The sequence below is a fragment of the Xenopus laevis genome, chromosome 5L (assembly GCF_017654675.1).
Source record: "Xenopus laevis strain J_2021 chromosome 5L, Xenopus_laevis_v10.1, whole genome shotgun sequence".
NCBI lineage: Eukaryota > Metazoa > Chordata > Amphibia > Anura > Pipidae > Xenopus > Xenopus laevis.
In genome coordinates this window covers 12,841,466-12,867,407 of record NC_054379.1, presented here as the reverse complement: position 1 = coordinate 12,867,407, position 25,942 = coordinate 12,841,466, and the positions used below count along the sequence as shown (strand labels likewise).

General features: G+C 39.5%; 1 protein-coding gene across 1 annotated transcript; it reads left to right on the top strand.

Moving 5' to 3' along the window:
* The first annotated feature begins 249 nt into the window (after positions 1-249).
* On the top strand, positions 250-22,355 carry LOC108716303 (spermatogenesis-associated protein 7 homolog). The gene is made up of 4 exons (XM_018262424.2): positions 250-395; positions 12,537-12,611; positions 20,866-20,958; positions 22,300-22,355. Exons 1-4 carry the CDS (start codon positions 380-382, stop codon positions 22,353-22,355), a joined length of 240 nt encoding a protein of 79 aa, XP_018117913.1. The 5' UTR covers positions 250-379.
* Positions 22,356-25,942: the final 3,587 nt, after the last annotated feature.

Below are 25,942 nucleotides of genomic sequence, written 5' to 3'. Positions count from 1 at the left end.
ATTGACGCAAGCAACTTTTCGGACGCGCTTCCAAAATTGACGCGGACGTCAATTTTTCGGGTTTCACTCATTTTTCGCCAAAGCGAAATGAGAGAAATTCCTCCATCACTAACTAAAGCTCCAGACATCCGGGTGCTGGACATTCCTCTAGTTCCCAAGTAACTCAGCACAGGGAGTGTTTGTGTTGCACTGGTTGCTGTTGTTATGGCAAGTGTTTCAGCTTCTATCTCAGCTTCTATCTCAGCTTCTATCTCTCCTTGACTCTTGTGCTCCATACGGAAACCAGGGACTGATTTGTGCCTTTACCTACTGGATCTCTCTGCAATATTGGCTTTATGCAGATTTATTCCCTTTATCAAGTCTCTTCAGGATACAAGAAATGCTCACTCCGGATGGTAAGAAGCTTAAAGGACATGTAACCCCAAAAACAAAAATGTGCCGAATAAGCTACAACATAATCAGCTTTCTAATATGCATTTATTAAAAGCTTTCAGTGTTTTTAAATGTATTTGTAAAAACAGTTGCTTATTAGTTTGCTAAAGGGGTTGTTCAACTTTAATTTAACTGTTAGGGGCACATTTACTAAGCTCGAGTGAACGATTCGAAGTAAAAAAACTTAGAATTTCGAAGGTTTTTTTTGGGTACTTCGACCATCAAATAGGCCGCCACGACCTTCGACTTCGATTCAAATAATTGAACTAAAAATCGTTCGACTATTCGACCATCTGATAGTCGAAGTACTGTCTCTTTAAAAAAACTTCAACTACATACTTTAAACCTACCGAGCTACAATGTTAGCCTATGGGGACCTTCCCCATCAGTTTTCTAAGCTTTTTCTGATCGAAGAAAAATCGTTCAATCGATCGATTAAAATCCTTCGAATCGTTCGAATCAAAGGATTTAATTGTTCGATCGATCGATCTAAGTATTTGCGCAAAATCCTTTCGAATTCGATATTCGAATTAGAAGGATTTAACTTCGAGGGTCGAATTCGAGGGTTAATTAACCCTCGATATTCGACCCTTAGTAAATGTGCCCCTTAGTATGATGTAGAGAGGGGTATTCTGAGACAATTGGCAATTGGTTTTTATTTTTAATTATTTGTGTTTTTTTTTTTATTATTTAGATTTTTATTCAGCAGCAATTTCAGCAATCTGGTTACTAGAGAAATTTGCGGAATGTTTTTGATGCCGGCGTCCGTTTTTGACGCTGGCTTCCATTTTTTTTTTGACTCCTGGGAATTTTCGCGGCGGTTTCGCGAATCGCGGGAATTTGCCGCAAATTCGCACCTGCCGAATAAATTCGCCCATCACTAGTTACTAGGATCAAAATTACCCTAGCAACCATGCATTGATTCAAACAAGAGACTGGACTATGAATAGGAGAGAACCTGAATAGAAAGATGAGTAATAAGAAGTAGGAATAACAATAAATTTGTAGATTTACGAAGCATTCGCCTGGTGCGAATTTGCGGCGAATTTCCATGTTTCACCACCGGCAAATAAATCTGCAAAACTTCCACGACAATTCACCGGCTTTTTTTTAGATGGGGTCAGTGACCCCCATTTGAAAGCTGGAAAGAGTCAGAAGAAGAAGAAGGCAAATAATGAAAAAATCAAGCAATAAATAAATAATGAAGACCAATTGAATGGTTGCTTAGAATTAGCCATTCTATAACATACTAAAAGTTAATTAAAAAGGTGAACCACCCCTTTAAGTAATAGTTTTCTTTTAATAAACGAAAGCTGTAATGAGCAGGTCTCTCTTTCCCTCCTGTATCGATCAGAATGTGTGTACAATCTTCTGATGTTCAGCAGTGCAGAATAGGTTGGCCCTTTATAAATGTGCATTAATTATAACTAAAATAATAAATATAAATGCTGTTTTGCTATTTAGAAACGTTTCACTGACTTGACTTTTATGTACCATTAAAATAACAAACAGAATGTATTTCTTTTCCATAATTCATATTGTTCGCATTTATAAATAATCCCATGTTTGTATTATACATAGAGATAAATGCAGGACACGGTATCAAATCTTTTTACTCACTGACATCTGAGCGAAGGAAAATCACGTGACTATTAAAAGGGACACTAACCCTGGGGAAATGGAAGGCACCAAGGATATGAGCTGGTTTAAAGGGGTAGTTCACCTTTAAGTTAAATTTTAATATGTTATAAAATGCCTAATTCTAAGCAACCTTTCAATTGGTCTCCATTTTTTTATTTTTTTATTTTTTGAATTATTTGCCTTTTTCTTCTCCTTCAGCTTTCAAATGGGGGTCACTGACCCCATCTAAAAAAACTAATGCTGTAAGCCTACATATTTATTGTTATAGCAACTTTGAGAGAAAAGGGAACGAAAGGAAGGGGAATGGGAGGAAAGCAAAGGGAAGGGGAGGAAAGGAAAGGGAATAAAAGAGGAGGGGGAAAGGAAAGGGAAGGGAAGGGAAAGGAAGAGGAGGAAAGGGATGGGAAGGAAAGGGAAGGAGAAGGGAAGAAAATGAAAGGGAAGGGGAGGAAAGGATAGGGAAGGGAAATAAAGGGGAGGGAGAAAAGGAAATGAAAGGGAAGGAGATGAGAGGGAAGGGTTGGTAAGGGAAGGGAAGGGAAATTAAGTAAAGGGAAGGTAAGGGGAGGAAAGGAAAGGAAAAGGAGGGGAAAAGAGGGAAAGAGAAGCAAAAGGAAAGAGAAAGAAAGAAAGAAGAAAGAAAGAAAGAAAGAAAGAAAGAAAGAAAGAAAGAAAGAAAGAAAGAAAGAAAGAAAGAAAGAAAGAAAGAAAGAAAGAAAGAAAGAAAGAAAGAAGGAAGGGAAATAGAAGAGATGGAAAATGAAAGGGAAGGGAGTTTATGTACCCCTTATTTACCCTTTGGAATGGGTGATCAATAGGCGAGGGCCTGAAAAGGAACACTAGCATTTAAAATAAGTATTACTATAAAATGAAACCCTCAAAGTCAATCTTATTTATTTTTATTTTTTTGGTTCATGGGGTCAGTGATCTGGCAGAATAGGAATATTAATATAATATTAATATGTTAAAAAAAAATACAAAATAAATGATTAATAGTAGCTGAAAAGTTGCTTAGAATGGATCCATCTCTAACATAAAGGCAAAGTTTCCCTTTTAAACAAATGCTGCAAGTACAATCCTCCCACCTGCTTCTCCTATCTGAACTAATCACCATCTTATCACCGTTGATTCATTTGTTCACTCATGTTGTTTTCATCTTGCATCTCTGTTATCAGTTACCAACTATACATATATTATATACCGTTCCCTCTAGTGGTATCTTGGTATGGAGCATTTGATTGGACAATCCTACGCCCAATTCAGAATAAAGAATGAGATGGTTCTCTGAACATGTACCTTATGATTTTGTACAATAAAATGAATATCACTCTAACCCCCTTAATTATAACCTTATTCATTGATGCCAATGTCAAAAGAATAAAATTAACCAACACTAGTTTAAAACCTGCTGTAGTCACATATATATATAACTCAATATATTATGCCCCCCCAGTGCTCTCCCATTAATGTGCATTATAATTAATGTGACGTTATCAGGGGAATGACTAATAATATAGTCCCAATGACTGAGATTTTTGGTATCTGATTTCTTGTTTAGATATGTTACAGTTCTGTTTGATCTACTACAATGGCAGTGAGTTGATTGTAATACACACATGGGTCGGTATCTGAGAGATAGAATAGTCTTCTCTTTCTCTTTCTGGACTTGAATATCAGACAAATAGTCATTGGCTGGAGACAATCTGACATGAAAGCAAAGCCTATGGTGGGGTTCACCACCTCGACAGTCCCATTACTGGTTTTAACTACAAGATATTCCCTCAAATGTAATAAAAAGCACTTAGTTTGCCCAGAAGTAGTAACCAAAGCAACCAATAAGCTTTTAAACAGGTGAGCAGTAAATGCTACCTGCTGATTGGTTGCTATGGGTTACTGCACCTGGGCAAACAAAGTGCATTTTATGACATAACCCCAACTGAGTTCCATGACATGAGGAGATTCTAGGGACTTGTTTTTATATCAAAAAGGAATGGGGGTTTTTTTTTATTTAGAACACTAAGGGGCCAATTCATCAATAGTCGAATATCGAGGGTTAATTAACCCTCGATATTCGACTGGGAACTAAAATCGTTCGACTTCGAATATCGAAGTCGAACGATTTAGCGCTAATCCTACGTTCGATCGATCGAAGGATTTTTCGTTCGAATCGAACGATTCGAACGATTTTAATCCAACGATCGAAGGAAAATCCTTCGATCAAAAAAAGGTTAGCAAGCCTATGGGGACCTTCCCCATAGGCTAACATTGACTTCGGTAGCTTTTAGCTGCCGAAGTAGGGGGTCGAAGTTTTTTTTAAAGGGAAAGTACTTCGACTATCGAATGGTCGAATAGTCGAACGATTTTTCGTTCGAATCGTTCGATTTCGTTCGAATTCGAACGAATTTAACCAATTCGATGGTCGAAGTACCCAAAAAATACTTCGAAATTCGAATTTTTTTAATTCGAATCCTTCACTCGAGCTTAGTGAATCGGCCCCTTAACATTATTTACTTATAAACTGTTATTTACGATTCTGGGATCATGCAGATTTATTATCCCCTATTTTATACGCTTCGGAGACCAGATATTTACAAACTCGTGATATAAGAGAGGTCTATGGATATCTTGAGCATGCTGGAGGCCATAAAAATATCTTTGAGGACCACAACTTCCAGGCCTTGAGTTGGACAACCCTGTTTTACCTGTTGTGCTTGGTTGCTTCCAGGTCCAGTGTGCAAAGTGCAATTATGGATGCAAAGCACCCTGTTCTTTTACCCATAATGCAGTGTTTTCTTCCATCATTACAGCGTAATTGTGGACACACTGCAGGTTGCATCTGCTGTAGTTGCAGGTGCAAGTTGCATCTAGCATTCTAGGTTGTGTCACTCGTTTCCAACCTTTATTACCACATTCAAATGTAAAAAAAGTTGAGGAGCAAAACAAGCATTAAAAAGTTCCTGCCAAATAAGGGCTGCGATTGGCCATTTGGAAGCCCCTATATGGACTGGCAGCTTACAGGAGTTTCTGTTTGGCCATAAACCTGGTTTTCTGCAACCAAAACTTGCTTCCAAGCCAGGAATTCAAAAATAAGCACCAACCACTGGGAACAACATCAAAGGGGTTGGTGAGCAAAATGTTGCTTGTGAACCACCGGTTGGGGATAACTGTGCTAGTAGGTGTCATGTAGTAGGTTGTGCACCTCTGGAACATGAGTTCAAAACAGTGTTTGCATCCGATTCACGGGTTGCACGTCTGATACAACCCTGGTGGTGGCAGCTGCAAGGTCCCCCAGCACCATTCATCAGAAGAGGCAAGATAATCATATTTAGGAGACACCAGCAAGTGTGAATCAAATGGATGCAATTGAGAGCCCATATTACGGGTGGTCTACAGGGGTCATGTCAGGCTTGTTTGCAAATAATTATTTCTTGGTAAATATGGAACTTCCGGGAATTAGATTCCCAACCTTGCACTTCTACAAAGCTCATACACAGAGGGTAGAGAGGACTGAATCAACAATTCAAGTAGCAGAATTCGAAACACAGAATAAAGCCAAATGAAAGAGATGGGAAAGAACACAATTTAATGGCATTCTATCCCACCCTAAACCTCCCTTCCAGGTTAGAGAATGCTGGTGTGACTCAGTAGAAGCATCCATGGCAAAACAATTGTTTGGTGGTCAGAAGGTGACCTCTGGTAGCTGCCAACTAGATGCCAATCTGTCATTACAGGATTTAATAACATCACAACTCTAATGTGTCTTTATGGGGGAGGGGACTTCCACTCTTGGCATTCTCAGTATAGTCTTATCAAATATTAATTAATATTAATATATCAAATATTATCTATTGAGACTGAGTGACAGTTGCTCTCTTACACTCGCCCTGGCTGCTGAAACTTAAATCTGCCCCCCAAAAGGAACTCTGTTTTGTGCTTATTGCATGTGGCTCCTGATCAGCAACATTTCTGGGTTTTATTTAAATAGTGATCATGTTTTTGCTCTTACCTTATTACATTGTTACTGCCCCCTGCGTCTCATCTTCCATTTATTTATTCTCAAATGTACAGTAACCCTCTGTATTTAAAAACAACAGCTTCTATTAAATTAAATATAGGGGTCACTTAAGTCCACTTGTGCAACTTCAGGTGCCGCCATTACTTGGAGAAATTATATTTTTTTATGGTCCTTTGATCTATAGCCACTCCTTGCACTTCTACAGAGTTGCTCTCAGCCTACTACTTAAGCCCCATCTTCTTTACACACAACATGTTGGGCGTCATTTATGAACACTGGGCAAATTTGCCCGTGGGCAGTAACCCACGGCAACCAATAAAATTATTGCACTCATTGTTCTACCTGCAGCTGGCTGAAAAAAGCCAGACACTGATTGGTTGCTAAGAGTTACTGCCCATGTGTAATTTTGCCCAGTGTTCATAAATGAGCCCCACTAAGTGATCCTATTCATGTACAGGAACTCTGGTGATACCACTATCAAAAGTGGTGGTGGCTCCAGGGTTCCCACAGTGGCCGGTATCAACGGTTGCAGCAAACTTGCACCTAAACAATGGGAGCAGATGTCATTTTAATGCCGAGCACTGAAACGGACTCATATTTGAACAGCCAAGGTTTCTCAGCACAATTGCCCCCTGTAAATTGGAGTGATGCTGGAAATATAGGGGATGTTGCATTGTGGGCAGGGCCGCCATCAGGGGGGGACAGGGGGGACAAGCGTACCGGGCCCGGGCATGAAGGGGGGCCCGGCAGCGCTGCATTTTTTTGAAGATCCGGGCCCCCCTTACGAGCGCCCGAGCCGTACGTCATTCCTCTTGAGTGCCGAATGCGGAAGTGCCGAAAAGCCGAAGCCGATGCACCGAAAAGACCCGAAGTCACGGAAAAAGCCGAAGTCCCGAAGTCACGAAGCGCCGAAAAGACCCGAAGTCACGAAAACAGCCGAAGCCGAAGTCCTGAAGCAGCGCAAAGACCCGAAGTCACGAAAACAACCGAAATTGAAGTCCTGAAGCGGTGAAAAGACCGAAGTCACGAAAGGAGGCGAAGTTGAAGTACTGAAGCCATGAGTTCAATTCTACTGAACACCAGTTTGTGGTTTTTTTTTTTTTTTAATCCCCTGGCCACCAATGTATTATTTTAATATTCTATAGGCCCCTGCCACCAATCTTTTTTTTAAAACTTTTTTTTTGGGGCCCCAATTTTTTTTTTAACTCGTAAGGGGCCCCTTGCCACCATTGTTTTTTTTTGTTTTTTTTTTTAAAAAAAAATTAATTTTCTTTTTGGTGGCCCCAAATTTTTTTAACTTGTAAGGGGGCCCCTGCCACCAGTTTTTTTTTTCAAAAAAAATTTATTTTTTTTTTAAATTTTTTTTTGGGGCCCCAATTTGTTTTTAACTTGTAAGGGGGCCCCTGCCACCAGTTTTTTTTTTTTTCAAAAAAATTTTTTTTTTCCAAATTTTTTTTTGGGGCCCCAATTTGTTTTTAACTTATAAGGGGGCCCCTGCCACCAATGTTTTTAAAAAAAAAAAAAAATTTACATTTTTTTTTTTTTGGGGCCCCAATTTTTTTTATAAGGGGGCCCTGACCATCAATAGCTTTTTACAACTTGTGTGGGGGGGGGGGGTTACTTTTTTAGCGCTGATGTCTGTGTGGTCTTTTAACTGCGATGTGGGCGGGATATGGGGCGGAGCTTGGTCGTCAGTGTGGGCGGGGCCCAGGGGGCCCCAAAAATTTTGTTGTACGGGGCCCCGTGATTTCTAATGGCGGCCCTGATTGTGGGTATAAAATGTTTACTTTAAATTGCACTTTGCACATCATACTATATGAATGCAAATATGCTGTTGTTAGGATTTAGGCATTGCTATGATGTGTGTTAGGAAGGCACCTATATCAGTGAGGACTAATCCCTAAACTTAATTGGATGGTGCGACGTTTCTTTTGGTGACTCTTTTTTCTGCTTTCCTGTATATATATAAAGAGTTGTCAGCACATCCATATTTAATTGGACGCAATTACAACAATGGGGCTGTGTTAGAAGATGCAAATATCCTATATATAACAAACCTAATCAATTTTGCCCTCATGGTACATTTTTAACAGAGCTATTAAATGTTATTTAAAGGGATACTGTCATGGGAAAAAAATGTTTTTTTCAAAACACATCAGTTAATTGTGCTGCTCCAGCAGAATTCTGCACTGAATCTGTTTCTCACAAGAGCAAACTGATTTTTTTGTATTTAATTTTGAAATCTGATATGGGGGCTAGACATATTGTCAGTTTCCCAGCTGCCCCCAGTCACGTGACTTGTGCTCTGATAATCTTCAGTCACTCTTTACTGTTGTACTGCAAGTTGGAGCGATATCAACCCTCCCCCAGCAGCCTAACAACAGAACAATGGGAAGGTAACCAGATAGCAGCCCCCTAACACAAGATAACAGCTGCCTGGTAGATCTAAGAACAACACTCAATAGTAAAATCCAGGTCCCACTGAGACACATTCAGTTACATTGAGTAGGAGAAACAACAGCCTGTCAGAAAGCAGTTCCATCCTAAAGTGCTGGCTCTTTCTGAAAGCACATGACCAGGCAAAATAACCTGAGATGCACCTACACACCAATATTACAACTAAATACACTTGCTGGTTCAGGAATGACATTTTATATTGTAGAGTGAATTATTTGCAGTGTAAACAGTGTCATTACATTACATTATAAAAATCATGACAGAATAACTTTAAGTCCAATTTTTTAGTGTCAGTAGATTGAGAACTGCACTTTAATCACAATAAGCACTTTCTATTTATGAATCACAAACACAAGCGTTTCTTATCACATGAACTTTATTTGAAACATAATGAAGTCGCACATGAATTGGATTGATACATTTTCTAGTTCTGTTTTCTTCTTTTGTGCACACAAATTACTTTCTAATTACTAATATTGGATTGCGCGAGTTTGCAAAGACTTTTCTGGTGGTTCCTTTCTTCTTGGATATTTGTAACAAATTATTATTTATAGAGTTGTCAGCACATCCATAATTATTGGACTTACTAACAGCATTCGTTAGTGATGGGCGAAAAAATTCACCTGCTGGCAAATAAATTTGAGTAAATTCGCCGGCATCAAAAAAATTTGGACACGCGTCCGAAAATTCGCTCGCGTCAAAAACCGCCACACTTCAACACTATTCGAATGCCCATTGACTTTAACGCAGGTGTCAAAATTGACACAAGTGGGCGGGCGTCAATTTTTGAGTTTCACAAATTTTTCGCCGTTTCCGAAATTTTGAGGGGTAATTCACAAATTTTTCCGCGAAGCGAAACCGGAGGAATTCGCCCATCACTAGCATTGGTGTTTTGTTTGCGTATACGAAAAAGAATGTCAGACTTGAGAAGTACCCTCCTCTAATGCACCCAAATATTCTGGGTCTTGGAATCAGAGGCACGCAGTAGTGTACAGAATGAGATGATGTGGGTATGGGATGGGTGCAACATTTTGTGGATTAGGGTCAAAAGCTGATTAAGGTTTTGCAGGTTAGGGTCAGGTGCCGGTTGAGTTTTTCCTGACCTGCACATCACTATTGGACTGGTTGGCACTCATACCAGTCTACCACATCACCCACCCCAGTATTGAATCTCAGGCACTGTTACTATTATTGTGCATTATCAGATCACATTTGTGCTCACCCTATGGCTGGATAGGTCCCTACTTAACTAGAAAGCCTATAAAGGCAAATGGAGCTACTCTGCCCACAACAATATATATATATGTTACAGGGCAACCCTATTGAAATAAAAAAATAACAAAGTGGTATAAAGGGGATATCTTTATTGGATAACTAATATAATCATAGCAAGCTTTAAGAACATTTTAGTTCCTTTTTCAAGCTGATCACAATGAAGCTGTGGTGTTCTCTGATATATATATATTTATTTATATATACAACATTCAACAAAAGGAATATCAATCTGGGTGGCAGGTGTTAAAGTCATTTACGAGGGGATCTGCCAGAGACAAGCGGATAAGGTACAAGATAATGGGGGTCAAAGAGGCTGAAATAAATTAGGGCTGAATTAATGGAATGTGGAATAAAAGGAATTCCATATGATCTCGTAGTCCAGATCCATATATGTTTGTATTTGTGACCTGGTGCAGGCCTTTCTTAGTCCACTTAATTAGCCATAAATCCAAGGCCCAGGTTGAGTCCCTTCTCCAAAGAATTGAAAGTTCCCATTATTTTCTACTCCCACACTTTTCTATCATTGTCTGTTTTAAAATTGCCCTTAAGAACCAAAATTCTTAAATCCTTTATGGAGTGATGAGGGCTATTAAAATGCTTTCCTATTGGTGTGTCCAGGTTTTTTTATTGGTTACAGTGAAGCTGTGGTGTGTATTTCTCTTTCTCAGACTTTGTCCAGTCTCTCCTATATACAGTCCCCCTGTTCTGCATTTAGTACATTGTATTACGTACACCACATCGGAAGAAGAACATTTGTAGTGACCATGGATGCTGTATTCCTCTAATGTGTCCGGAATTGGTATTTTGTCTGAAGTCAGATTGTGTGGGCAGGTTTTACATATGGAATTCCTTTTATTCCACATTCCATTAATTCAGCCTTAATTTATTTCAGCCTCTTTGACCCACATTATCTTGTACCTTATCTGCTTGCCTCTTGCAAATCCTCTTGTAAATCACTTTAACACCTTACACCCAGATTGATATTCCTTCTTGTTGGTCATTTGACCTATGAATATATATATATATATATATATATATATATATATATATATATATATATATATATATATATATATATATATATATATATATATACCAGAGAACACTACAGCTTCATTGTGATCATCTTGAAAAAGGAACTAAAATGTTCTGAAAGCTTGCTATGATTATATTAGTTATCCAATAAAGATATCACTCTTATACCACTTTTGTTATTTTTTATTTCAAAAGGGTTGACCTGTAACATTTTTACTGGCTAACACAGTGCAGCAACGTTACTATATACTGTATATAGGTCACATTTTTCTTACCATTCATGCTTTGCTTCTTGGTATGTTGATCCTGCAGAGCCTATTCCCTCTTTATAATCACTTGAATAATACATGACTGGGGACAACAAGGAATGAGCTACAGTACATGCTCCCCCATGCTTAGAACCACTAATGTAGTAATGGGATTATATATATATGTGTGTGTTTCTAATGATGTTTTAAGCTTTGTTGTCATAGTTATTCTCCGGTCCCAGTATCCCTCCAGCCCACAATTGCGCTGACCCACATTAAACTGGTTTAAATTGCTTTTGTCAGATTTTCTATTATTGCTAGGTAAATGTATGCCTGCATTAATATTACATGGAAGTGGATTATGGTAATGCCTCGTGCAGGGAATGCATGAAAGGGCAATGCATCAGCTTTATAAATGCACCGTCTGCTGTTTTAAAGTAAAATATGCCGTAATGTGGAAATCATTTGTCAGAGGGGCTGCCGACACAAACACAAAATTCACTAAGATTCGTAGTTGCGCCAGCGTCCGATTCGCCACACTTCACCAGTCGTATTTTCGCCAGCGCTAAGCAAATTCACTAAAATCCGAAGTTGCGCTCAGGGGAAGCATCAGGTTGCGAAGTTGCGCTAGCGTTAATTCGCCAAGCAAAGCGAAGTTATGCTAGCGATGCTTAATATACATACAGCGCCAAATTGAAGTTACAATGGAGGTATATGTAGCAGCACTACACAAGCCTGGGAAACCTTAAAAACAGCAAATAAAATTTTTATTTTGCCCTACACATGTGCCCACTGTATAGTTAAGGTGCCATGAGTTAGGAAATGTAGGGGGGAAGGAGGGGAGCCCCAAAAAAATTTTGATCTTTTTCAGCCTATCACCCATAAAAAAAGAAAAAACGCCAGCATTTTTTGGGACTTAGAGAAAATTTGAACTTTTTTTGAAGCAATCCCTATCTACTCTATTGCGCTTTGCCTGGTCTGAGGTGGCGAAGGAAGTCTGGCGTAAAAGGTAGCGTTCAGAATAATTTGCGCTTCAGTGAATTTGCGTAGTTACGTCCGTTGCGCAAATTCGCCAGGCGTAATGGTGCGAAGTAACACTAGCGAATTTACGCCAGCGTCCGTTAGTGAATCGGCAAATTAACGAAAATGTCCTACACTAGCGAATTAACGCTAGCGTTAGGCACTTCGTCGTTTAGTGAATTTGCCCCATACAGTTCTGTTTACTAGAATGCAAAGGGCACACGGCTCATTAACATAACTGGGCACAGTCCTAGGCACTAAAGATCTACTTCAATCAAGAAGTTTTGCAAAAAAAACTTGGTTTACTGTGGTAAAATGTGGTGTTTCTCCTTCCGTCTCTTTTGTTCTGTTTTTTACATACCAACGACATACATGTGCAGTTTTCTTAAAAAACACCCTTTCTTTTTCTCCAGAAACCCAGAATGTCTGGATTCCTAAATATTCCATGACAGGACCATTCAGAGGCCACATGAGCATCAAAAGTTCTCGTAAGTACTTGCAAATACAGTGTTTATAATGAGGCATCATGGTGATTTGACTGTCTTGAGTTCATTTCCAACTGGGACATTTGTTCTGTGCATGGATCCCTCTTAGTCCAAAAATACATCATCAAAAAATTGTTCCAATAATGAAATTAGATTGTAAGCTCTTCTGGGTCAGGGACTAATGTGACTAATTGAATATTTGAATATATAGTTTGATGTATCTTAGTATTAGTATTGTAATATATATATATATATATATATATATATATATATATATATATATATATATATATATATATATATATATATATATATATATATATATATATATATATATATATTTATTCTTGTGTCTTGTCTTCATCATAGTTACCCTTTCAAACTCATTCTTAATGGGGAGATGAACAAAGCAGGTCTCCTGGTTAGGCTGAGTTGTGGCATTGGAGCTTCCAAGATGGAAACATTGCAAACATTTATATAAAGTTTTGTTATTTATTTCACTGTGGGCTGCCCTTTTGCTGTAATCAACAAATCAAAGGAAGGAAATGTAGTGTTTTTGAGGGGTAGTAATTAGAACTTAGTAATTGTCAAGAGTGATGTATAGCAGAGCAGTCAGAACACAGCCCCAGAAGAGCCAACTACGTGGGTAAAGTTCCGTTACTTATTGATAGGTACAGCCAATTAAATCAAGTATAATTATACTTAAATTAAAGGAATTTCTAAGAATCTGACATGTTGAAAAGCCCCTAGAGAATGAGTCCCTCAACAGAATGCATTTTGAAATTGTTAGTAGCTTCTGGAAAGCTTTTTGAGGGACCTTACTGAATAGGACGATTGTTCTAGATACCAAAGAAGAACACAGAATGTGACAGCAGAAAAGAAGTCATAAATTAATCTAGTCTAACCATTACTATATATATAACTTGTGTAGATCTGAATAATTTCATAGATATTTAGAGCAAGTTGCCTGTTACATTGGCAGTATTTCCCTCTTTTAACCCCAATGAGTCTAAACCAGGGGTCCCCAACCTTTTTTACCCGTGAGTCACATTCAAATGTAAAAAAAACATTGAAGAGCAACATAAGCATGCAAAAAGTTCCTGGTGGTACCAAATATGGGCTGTTTTGGTAATGGTACCCCTGATGGGGTCGGTCAGCCCACAGGAGACTCTATTTGGCAGTACACCTGGTTTTTATACAACCAAAACTTGCCTCCAGGCCAAGAATTCAAAAATAAGCACCTGCTTTCAGGCAATTGGGAGCAACATTCAATGGGTTGGTGAACAACATGTTGCTCGGAAGCCACTGGTTGGGGATTACTGGTCTAAGCAGCCTAGGCCCTTGTTTATGGTTGTAAGGAAACATCTACATGGTCAGAATGTTTCAGAGAACAAGTTTGTTCCAGTGTATACCAAGAAGAAGGATGTCTTCTAGAGTAGAGGTTTAATATTATCTCTGTACAGTATCCTAGGGCAACCATACATTGACAGACTTGCCTATTATCTATAATCGATTAGACCACCATCGAATACTGTCTAGTTTAGTCATCCAGACATACAGTATGAAGAAATAACACTGATTTCACCTGGGTTGATTGTTATCAACATAAAACATCAACACTATCAACTGTATATATATATAATTCATATCAGATAGAAAGCACTCATGGCACAATTTCTGTAGATAGTTAAAATCCTTTATTTCCTCCAACCGCATATCAACGTGTTTTGGCCCACACAGGACCTTAATCAGGATCCGATCCTGTGTGGACTGAAAAGCATTGATATGCGGTTGGAGGAATAAAAGCATTTTAACTATCTATAGAAATCATGCCGTGACTACTTTCTATCTATGAATTATACAATTTCGGTAAGCACCCGGCCTTCATCAATTCGAGTGGCGTGTGCTGATTTATGGAAATATATATATACATAATATGTTGCTGGCAGTCTGTCCAAGCTGCCTGCCCATGTGCCTTCATGTGACTAGAGGCTCAAGCTTTCTCAATAAAGAAAGCTTAACCAAACTCCCATCCATGATTTTACCATATTTATCATTAAAATACCCTGAAAAATGTGGTTCTGGAAAAGTCTCGAGAAAATCGAGCAGAAACTTGAATCGTACAAATTATTTGAATTTGACTCTCGATTTTTCCAAGTTATCACCTGAAAACTACAAATTGATTGGATTATTGTGCAAAACCCAGCACAGACCATGATATTTTCAAATTGGAAAAGGGACATCTCCAATTGACTCATACATGACCTTGACAGCTTTGAGATGGCGAATTTTCAGATTCTGACTTTTTGCAGCTTCAGGGTATCATAAATCGTGAGAAATTTGAGTTTTGTTTTACTCTAAAAATTCAAGTTTTTGCCCAAACATCCTCGACCAGAAAAAAAATCAAGTTTAGTGAATAACACCCTAAATGTCCATTGAAGTGTTTTTGAGATGTTCGGTCAACATGGATGAAATTGTCCTTTTCAACCAGGGATCTGTTATCGGCAGTATAAGTACTGTACATATTTGGAATTCTCGAACCTGGCACCACGTTACACAGCTGCGCTAGGCGTCAAGCGAAGATAAAATATTCTGTAGACACTTTTACCGCTTTTCCAGTATATTTTTTTCTACTTGGCGGATAATTTCAGACACATGGACATACAATGATATCTGGTGTCTGCACTTGTCTTCCTGATTCATCATCTAGATCTTTTCCGGGTGAGGAAGTTCCCCCACCGTTCCTATGGATTCTCCAGGTAGCTTTTAACATTTTTTCTGTTTGGCACACCTTTGCTTTATTAGTTCAGGCTCAAGCACACTTCTTTCTTACACTGGAAAAAACATGTTGTTTCTTGTCAGCACTTCCCTTTGGGTTTTGTCTAGAAAAACAACATTGTTAACTTTGGCCCAATCCTTCACCGGTTTAGAGTGAGAATTCTCAGTTACTCCCATGTTCCATTTCTCCCGCTTTACTGACAAGGTGACCCTGCCTCATTTAATAGCGTACAATATAGGACCAGGCAAAAAAAATGGAGAAAAATTCATCCCTCTTGCTTTCAAATGACAAATTCCAACTTATAAGGGATTTACTGCTGCCCTACATATTGTTCTATTAACAGATTTTCCCATAGCAGGCCTATCATGGAGAAAATGAGTTTCGAATGAAGTAATTTGCTGTAAGATAGTCCAAATCGTATCTGAAAAATTGCAAGGAGTACAATGCAACACAGGGATTTTTAATGATAGATTCTCTTTCAATGATAATTGAGATGTAATATGCCAGTTCAGAAACAGACTACTAATGACTGTTAATGTAACTTCATGGAATAGGTTGCCCATCTCAACATAAGTTGACTCTAAGCCAGGTATCCCCAGCCTTTTTTATCCATGAGCCACATTTAAGTGTTGAAAAAATTGGAGAGCAACACAAGCAAGCAAAAGTTTCCTGGGGGTGCCAGTTATAAACTGTGGTTGACGACTGGTGACCCCTACATGGACTGGCAGCCTACAAAAGGCTGTGTTTGGCAGTGAAATTTGGTTTTAAAACTTGTTCCAAGCCAGGAATTCAAAAATAAGCACCTGCTTTGAGGTCACTGAGCAACATTACTCAACATCCTAGAGGCTGGTGAGCAATGTGTCATGGGAAAACATGTTTTTTTACAAAATGCATCACTTAATAGTGCTCCTCTAGGAGAATCCAGCATTGACATCCATTTTTCAATAGAGCAAACAGATTTTGGTTGCTTGCCTTGCATGGACAGATAATAGGCAGGGACAGACTGATGCTGCTTTTAATTGTACTGAAACTCCTCATTGGCCATGGCTTGTTTTTTTAAATAATAAACATGCTCTGTTTCTGGATTACCATGGTGTAAATATCAGGTTAATGATGGATAGCCAATATGACCTGACACTAGTGTAGGTACATATAAAAGATATGATGAACTGCTCTGTGCCTCCACAATTATGGCAAGGACCAACCTTTTTTACCCATGAGCCACACTCAAAATTTTTGGAGAGCCACACAAACAAGAAAGAATTCCTTGGGGATCCCAAATAAGGGCTGAGATAGGCTAATTATTAGCCTCATGTGGACTGCTAGCCTACAGGAGGCTGTATTGGAGTAAACCTGAGTCTATATGCCTCAAAAGCTTGAATTTAAGCCAGGAATTTCAATATGGGCACTTACTTTGAGGCCACTGGGAGCAACATCAATGGAAGTGGAGCTCACAAGCAACTGGTTAGGGATTACTGCACCAGGCATGTGGAATCACAGATGTAAGGCGAATCCAACACTGCAATAAAAATAAACATTTAATTTCTTTATGTGCCTAATATTAAATCAAAAGTTGATCCCTGGCCAGTGACAAACATAGAGCAACCCTTTTCCTTGGATTTTGGAAGCAGCCATATTGCTTACCCATGACATAAACATAAAAAAACACTTGAGTGTTTATCCATAGATGGTATATCCATATATAGTTATTATAATATCCATAATATCCATAAATAGTGATTGTTATTATAAAGATTGTATAAGTCAATGCAATGCTCCAGGTATATTTTTATGTCATTCATTAGAAGCAATGGTGTCTCTTTGACAATGTAAGCAGTCCAGTAAATTGCTAAAGGTTTTAGGCACAACTATTCCAACAGATTTACATCAGGAAGGCTTTAGTCAGAAGGTTATCACAACTGAATAATCTTTAAAACAAGCAAAGCAAGAACTGCATCTGCATTGTTTGTATTGGTATGAAGGACTCCAGTCAGGAGAGGAGAGCATGTCAGGTCTTTTCCCTTTCTAATTAAACTTTATTATCCTATTTCCAACATGAGGGATTATTTCCTTCTTGGCTTGCTTTACATAAAGAAATGTCGTGCAACATATTTTTTTAAAAATCCCATATAATGTTCATCATGTTATGGCCCAAGACTTGCAAGACAACATACGGACTCTTCACGTTGATATCACAAAGTGATATTTTTCTATACTTCTACAAATAATAAGAAATTAAAAGGCATTCTAATGGACAAGTGTATTTTGTAGACGTTAGAAGAACACTATCTGCCTCAAAGCATAAAGTTTGGTGGAGGAAGAAGGATGGTCAGGGGTGATTTCTCATGGTGTGGACTGGGGTCACTGGTTCCAATGAAAGACAACCTTACAAATACCATATACAATTACATTTTTAACAATACTGCATTTCCCACATTGAGGCAACAGTCTGGAGAAGGCTCTTTCCTGTTACAGGACATTAATGTTTTCATGTACAAAACTAGGACTGAACAGAATGGGTCTAGGATAGGAAGAACCTTAATGGCCAACATAGAGCCTGGCCTCAACTTAACTGAACATATGTGAGATGAATCTCGAACACTGATTACCAGCCAAAAATGATTGCCCAACATCAGTACACAGCCTCACTAATGGTGGAAACCTCCATTAGGAAGGATGCCCTTTGAGGAAGGTAATACCAAATTTGACGAATAATGTCCTGCAGACATGTGCATGTAGAGGGAAATAGCTATACTGCCTTGGTTTTATGTAAACACAGTGTACAATTCAAAAGCATTTGTAGTAGGGGAGGTTGTCCCATCTAATGCTTTACCTGGAAAATCCCAATACTGGTCTTGGCTTGGTGAACCCTCAGTGGTTCTAGGCCATTGCAGCTGGTCTATTGGTCATGCCGCCTTCTGGGTTTTAGCTTCCAAAGTAAGGCTATGTGAAGTTGAACAGAACAGAAGTTTGTGCTATATCGGACAAAGACAGCATTTTAGACAAGGATAAACATTTATCTCCACCATTAAAACCTTAATAAATTTGCAAAACGGAAAAAAATTCGTGAGTTCAATAAGTTTTCTTGTGAGCGACAATTTTTCTTGCACCAAATGCATTAAAGCCAAATGCATTAAAGTGTTTTTTCTTGTGCCAACTTTTTCTGTCTTGGCGACTTTTTTGTCCAAATGCATTAAAGTCAATGGGCATTTTTTTTCTGATGGCAACTTTTTTGTCTCTACAACAAATTTTTGCAGCAACTTCGCGAAGAAATTTGCAGATGACAATATGTGGAATTTCACCACAAGTCCATGGCAGGTAAAGAAATTTCGCTAACCTTCAGCAAAGATAGAAGGAAAATAAGAAAATTTGTTGCCTTTACCCTACAAAATGATTTTAGAAGAATATACTTATTTTTTTCTGAAGAAATATGGGATATAATGGTATCAGAACAACTAGTTCTTGTATAGGAAGAAAAGGCATCATTACTCTGTATCTTACAATAATATTTCTATTGCTTCTTTATCCTTCGAAGATAAATATTATTGAGACGTTGACCAGATCCATTAGACGTTTGCACTTCCTACAGGAGAAATGCTGCTGGCAGATATTCAGGAGACACATTGTTATAGTTGTCTTCTCGGTGAACCCAGTCTGTTAAATCCATTAGGTGTATGTAGGCCACTTTAAACTGGGCTTCCATCCACATCTCCATATTCTAAAGCGAAGGCTTCACCAACTGTTACACATTAGCCCTAGCCCCCTCGGCCAGAAGATGTACTTGGTGAAATTACTCAATGCACCATAGGCAACATAGCACTATAAGGAGAGTGTGTGGTCAGTCTTCCAGTGAGACAATGGTCACTTAGGAAAGACTATGAGTAACCTTAGACTATAGATTCTTGGGATGATAAAGAAAAGGGAAAGCAAAAATTCTTTATTTTGTTTAATTTTTTTAATTATAACATGGTAGCTCTGTGTATATGGTTGGAAAGTCCCATGGGTGGGTGTTGGGTCATTGATTCCAGTTAGTGGGCCCAGTTGAATATATTTCTTCAAATGCCCTGCCTGTGGCATGATTCACTGATGTCTTACCGTATATTTTTAATAACTGAAAAAAATACAAGTTCATACTCAAGTCCACTGAGTTAATTTTTTGCAACATCCAGCAAACAGCTCCAGTTGTTGTTCCCAAGTAAAGCTGGCCTTTTGACTATACAGCACATTGCAACACTTACATGGATGAGCTTTGAGAATGGGAAAGACCCTGGAAGTAAAAAGGAATTTTGTAGAAACAAATGAGTAGTCATCATGCAGTGTGAAATGACTTAGTGAGCAGTTGAACCAGAGCATTTGCTTTAGATGATGGTGGTCTGCAAGTGCAAGGGTCATTTTGGGATACCAACTGCATCTATTTGGGGAAATAACCACAAGTCTACAAATAAAGCCTTGTGCAGATTGCTTGGTCGGCTTTAGTTTTACATTTAGGAAATATAGCCAAATGTTTTAGTTGCTTTAATTTCTACAGAAGGAACCTCAATTCTCTTGCACCTAAATTGAAAATGACGGTTAATATATAGGGGTGTAAAATCGTTCGTTTCTGGATGCTTAGAAAGAGCACCACCAACAAGGCTTGATAGAGTGGAGGTAGTTCTCCAAGTAAAGGGACAGTCAGCTGGAAAGGGACCAAGGCTAGCTTTAATCCGTAAACAACTTCCAGCAGAGGGGATCTGGACCACTAGCAGGTATCTCTCTATTGGTGAACTTAAACTCTACCAAGTTCCAGCCATCTTCTTTCTGATACTTGTGCCTGCATATCTACTTCTGAATGTCACTATGTTCTCAAACTACCATGTGTGGATTGATTGTGCTATGTGAGAACCTCATTTATGGTGGATCTATTCCATGGAAAAGAACCACTGGTGCCTTTTGTGACTTCAATCACAGCATTTATTTTGAAGTGCGACTGCAACATCCCTTCCTCCAGTCACCACAGTTATAACAACAAGGACCAGAATCCAGATAATTGTATTTATGTGATTTATTGAGTATCACTGCTCATTCTGACCCTTCAGCCCCCAAAATGTCAGGATTTAGATTTATACTTTATAGATCACATTCATTTGTCTGCAGCTGTGGTCCTTGTTACAAGTCTTGGATATTATTTGACCTTGCACCCAATATTTTATTAATGGAGACTGCGCTTACCCACTTACCCATCGTTAAAGGTACTTCCATCAAAAACACCTCACACTACTTTATCCTTGTGTTAAGTGTCTGTTTATTGATCCTGCCCCTTACAAACAATCGTGCGTAGGTGCACCTGTTGATGCTGTCCCTGCTCCAGTGGAGCTTATAGTCTAAGGACCCTACTGCTAATTAACCTGCGTGTATAGTGTTGGAGAGTGGGAGGAAACAAGAGCACTTTGGATAACGATAACTCAAATAAGCAAAAACATTATTTGTCTGTATTTCCAGCTTTTTATACTGGATCGTCGTGCAAGTTATCAACTCAGTGCCTCATCCAAGACCATATGGCAATGCATTACAGGAAACTTCTGACTGCCAAAGGTACTTATTGTTTTGGACATTTCCTTATATTGTTAAAGCTATGATATGCTTATATACAGTTAGCTGTAGAAAACAGCTTCTAGAGCTGGAGCAATCAGGGCTTTGAGATATCAGCCAATTTGACCACTGCCGTGATCTCAGGGAAATGCACTTTGTGTTCTGACCACTGCAGTTCTCCCTGAGATTAAAGACTACAATATCCCCAATATCCCAACAATATCGCTTTTTGAAAGGCTTTTCAGCAAGATTCTGGGATTCCCTGGGGTTTATGGAGTGGCCACAAAAAGTTGTCATCATGAATTTGTTTTTTCTAATTGAGCTTTGCTATGAAAAGAAAAACTTGACGTTATTGATGTGTTCCATTTACTGGCCAATAATTAATTTGATGATTGGCATTTCTTAGATGAATTGGGACAGAGCTTTTAAACATGTAAACAGCCAATGGTCCCCATAGAATGTTTACCTAAAAAAAGATTTATTTTAGAGGAAAACTGAAATGTTTTTGGGAAACACACCACCTTTCCTTGATTACAACATATTGTTTCTTAGTTCAACCAGAAGGGTTTGGCCTGGGCCTTCAGGACACCAGAAAACCCCAGATGGGCACTGTCCCTCGCCTATCCAGGTGGGGGTTGTGGCTGGGTGGGGATTCCAGTTGGGAAGTGGGTGCCCTGTGGTGGAAGCCCCTGTGGGCCTTGAAATCTCCAGTCCAGTCTGACACTGGCCAACCATATTACTAGCTCTCCCTTTAGCCCTCATTTTTCAGCGTCATTATGTTCCTATGTTTCACACACCCTATGCTGTTCTTCTATACCTTAAACCAGCATGAAGGCCTTGGGGGGAACCTAATGGGGCACCATTAAGACAATAAATGTGGCATATTGGGCAGAAGAAGGCTGTAGGAGGCTGAATCACATGCACAGCAGCAAAACAGTCCTGTGCTTGGCATTAGTATGAACCATGAAATCCCATCACTGTGTTATATGGCATCACTGAGACTATCACACATTGGGAGCCATCATCAATGAACCCTATCATTAAAGTTATACTTTCGCATGGGGCTTATAGACATCTGTGGATAGTTCTCTAGGAATAACGTTCTGTATCCAACCTTTAGTTGTTTCCATGTATAATGGAGTGCATAGGAAGAGCAGAGAACTTCAGCTATGGACAAAGTCTGGCCCCTTGTCATGTCTTTATGATAAAGGGGCAAACATTAAATACAAGCAGGGAACTCAAATATATATACCTCCAGATTTAGTGTATCCTATAGGCTGAGACAAACCTTGTCATTTCAGACAGCAGTTGGTATCAGTTCAATATCTATTTTATGTTTTTCAGCTGCCGTGGACACATCAACACCAAAGAGTTTATATAACAGCATAAAATGTAAGTAAAGCAGCGTGAAGTCTATAATACAGGTTCTGCTGGGCTTTATCTGACCACAAACATCTTGTTATCTCCGGTATATTTTCGAACTACCTTGAAATGCACTCGAAAGGAATATATACTGTAGGGGTTCTCTTCCATTTCCTATTATGTAACTAGAGTTTTCCTTCTGCACATTTGAATAGCTGAATGATAACTGATGACTCTGTGTGCCTACCACAATGTGTCCCTAGATTGTTCTTCCCTATCTAGTAAAAGGGGAATTGGAACGTACATGCAGAATAGGTGGGGAGAAGACAGTGGGCTTGATTTATTGTCATAGCAAGTAGACTTCTGCATTTCAGTTAACCAAACAGATCAGCAATTATGTCTGGTGAACCGACTACTATATGAGAAAGTAAATGCTGGGAATCTTACTGGTTGTTGCTGGTATCTGCATTGATATAATTTAATACCTATTCAGTCTCCAGGGCATGAACCTAAGGTAGAACCAGAATGTCATGTCAGATCAGTGTTTAGTTTAGCTTGGAACATCTCAAACCCCTCCAGGTATAAATAATGCTATGGGCACAAAGGCTGGCGGCTCTGGCTGTGTATTTTTGCAGGCAGAGAGAAGCAGACCATTGACCCCGCTCCATTGATTTAAATCTGATCAATGGAGCTGAAGCTGAGGTCAGCCAGGAGATAAATACAAGAGGTCATCTGCACTCAACCCATTATCAATTTATTAAGGAAACTGAGACATTTTGTGCCTTGAGCTACTAAAAAAATGGGGATTATTTGTCCATATATTGAAATTTTAGCTGGCCAACTACGTCAATGTCATCCCTGATCTGACCAGCACTACACACAACTTTCAACTGATTTATTAAGAATTCTATTGCTTCATTATACATTTTACACAGGGACTAAGTTTTACCAACTTAATTGCTGCTTTCAAGATTAAAACTCCCAAACATGGTTGCCCTTTTATTGGCCACCACTGGGATCTTAAAGAATCAAATGAAAGTTGAGTGTAGGACTGGCCAGACCAGGGATGACTTTGACATAGTTGGCCAGCTTAAATATATTACAATCCCTGTTTTGTAGAAAGGGTAAGGCATTTTTAGTAGATCAAGGCACAAAATTTCTCAATGTACTTAATATAATAATAATGAGTTGAGCGCAGAGGACCTCTTGTATTTGTCTATATGAATTTTGTGGTCACAGCCTAATTGCACCCCTGCTTAATGGTGTTAAAAATTAGTGGTGAGCACAACTTTCCCTTGTTTGTTATAGTCAACCAGGAGATGCCCCCTTTCTTAATTTTGGGCTCAAGCTGGTGTGTGAGCATACAGAGGCTGACCAGATTCAAATCAATGGAGCAGGGGCAATGAGCAGATCTGCTTCTCTCTGCCTGCAAAAATACTCAGGCTTATAACAGCCGGAACTTTCAGCCTGTGTGTCCATTGCCTTAGGCAGGACGGTGGTCTAGATCTTTTATAGGACTTCTCTTCTCTCATGGTGTTGGGTGAATGTGTTTACAGAATAAGAATGGTTCCATGGTTCCCATAGCAGGTTGTACCAATAGGAGCACTAGACTTGCGCCAACAAATTAGCAGCTACTGCCATGTGCAGGGTTGGACTGGGCTGGTGGGACATCAGGAGAAAACCTGGTGGGCCCAGTCTTGCCTCTGCAAAGTTAAGGGAAAGGAAGAAGGTGGACATTGGGGGGAGCGCCCTGGAGATTCCAAGGAGGGCCCTTGGTCAGGGCCCCCTACATCGTGTGCACTGACGTCACTTCCACAGTGTTCCTCGAACCCCCTACTCCCCACCCCCTCAGCTCGGTCACTGGATTTCCTATGGATTTTTTTTAAAAACGAAAAAAATAGCCACCCTGAGGGTCACCCCCAAAACCGTGCTGCCCTAGGCACAGGCCCTCAGGGGCCTATATATAAATACGGCCCTGTCCTTGGTGTGGTAGCCCCAGTGGGCCCCCAATGCCACAATTCAACTGGAGTTCTGGGGAAAACGCTGTATTTCAACTGAAAAACATCACTTTGCACAATGTGCCTCACAAACAAATGTACCTTAAGAAGCCCCAGCAGAAAAATTAAATAATATTAACATATAAAAGCTGAACCTCGAATGTGACAATTATCTGGGATAACATGTGCAAGTGCCGAGACTCATCATCACAACGTTTTTTCAATGAAAGAAGAGATAAAGTTTCAAAACACATTCTCAACACATTAACGACAGCGAAGAAGCTGTGAGGCAAAGAGAATATTCATAGCTGATTATGAAGGAATGTGCTAATTCTAGTGTTTTCCCTTTTATACTGTTTGTTATACTTATAGAAGGAACACAAAGGGGCAAATTCATTAAGATGCGAAGTTGCGCCAGGCGCAACTTCGCCGCACTTCGCCAGGCGTAGTTTCGCCAGCGCTCCCAAATTCACTAAAATCCGAAGTTGCGCTCAGGGGTAGCGTAAGGTTGCGAAGTTGCGCTAGCGTTGATTAGCTATTTAAAGCGAAGTTACGCTAGCGAAGGCTAATTTGCATATGGCGCCAAATTCAAATTTCAATGGAGGAATAAGTATCAGCACTACAAATGCCTAGAAAGCCTTCAAATCATCAAATAAAAATTTTATTTTGCCCTACGCATGTGCCCACTGTCTAGGTAAGTTGCCATGAGTCAGGAAATGTAGGGGGGAAGGAGGGGAGCCCCAAAAATTTTTTTGATCTTTTTCAGCCTATCACCCATAATGTAGAAAACACGCCAGCGTTTTTTGGGACTTAGAAAAAATTTTGACTTTTTTTGAAACAATCCCTATCTACTCTATTGCGCTTCGCCAGGTCTGAGGTGGCGAAGGAAGTCTAGCGTAAAAGGTAGCGTTCAGTACACTGCGCAAGTTAGTGAATTTGCGTAGTTACGTCGCTAGCGAAAATTCACCAGGCGCAAGGGTGCGAAGTAACACTAGCGAAACTACGCCAGCGTTCGTTAGTGAATTTGAGCAGTAACGAAAATGCCAAACGCTAGCGAATTAACGCTAGCGTTCGGTGCTTCGGCACTTAGTGAATTTGCCCCAAAGAGAGATACAGGTATGGGACCTGTTATTGCAGAATGCTCGGGACCTGGTATTTTCTGGATAAGGTTTTCTTCTTTAATTTGGATCTCCATACCATAGATCTACTAAAAATCCATTTCAACATTAACCCAATAGGATTGTTCTGCCTCTAATAAGGATTAATTGTATTTTAGTTGGGATCAAGTACAACCGACTGTTTTATTATTACAGAGAAAAAGGAAATAATTTTTTTAAAAATTTGATTTATTTGTTTAACATGAAGTCTATGGGAGACGGCTTTTCCATAATTCCAGGTTCGGACTAGGGGGCCCTGGGCCCCACTCTAGCACCAATCCACCCCCCATGCTGCGCTGGCGTTCCGCAAGTGTGCGCAGTGCTTTTCCGGCATTAAGAAGCCTTCATATCGCAGATGGTGGTGCGGATCTGGGCAGGTGGGGCCCACAAGAGCCGGGGGACCACTGGGTTTTTTTGCAGTTTCCCACCGGCCCAGTCCGATCTTGCATGATTCTGAATTTTCTGGATAAA

Bases quoted from the DNA above. Each gene is read 5' to 3' on its own strand.
- LOC108716303 (XM_018262424.2), top strand. The intron at 12,612-20,865 runs GTAAGTACTTGC...CTGTATTTCCAG, and splicing joins CATGAGCATCAAAAGTTCTC to CTTTTTATACTGGATCGTCG. The intron at 20,959-22,299 runs GTACTTATTGTT...TATGTTTTTCAG, and splicing joins GAAACTTCTGACTGCCAAAG to CTGCCGTGGACACATCAACA.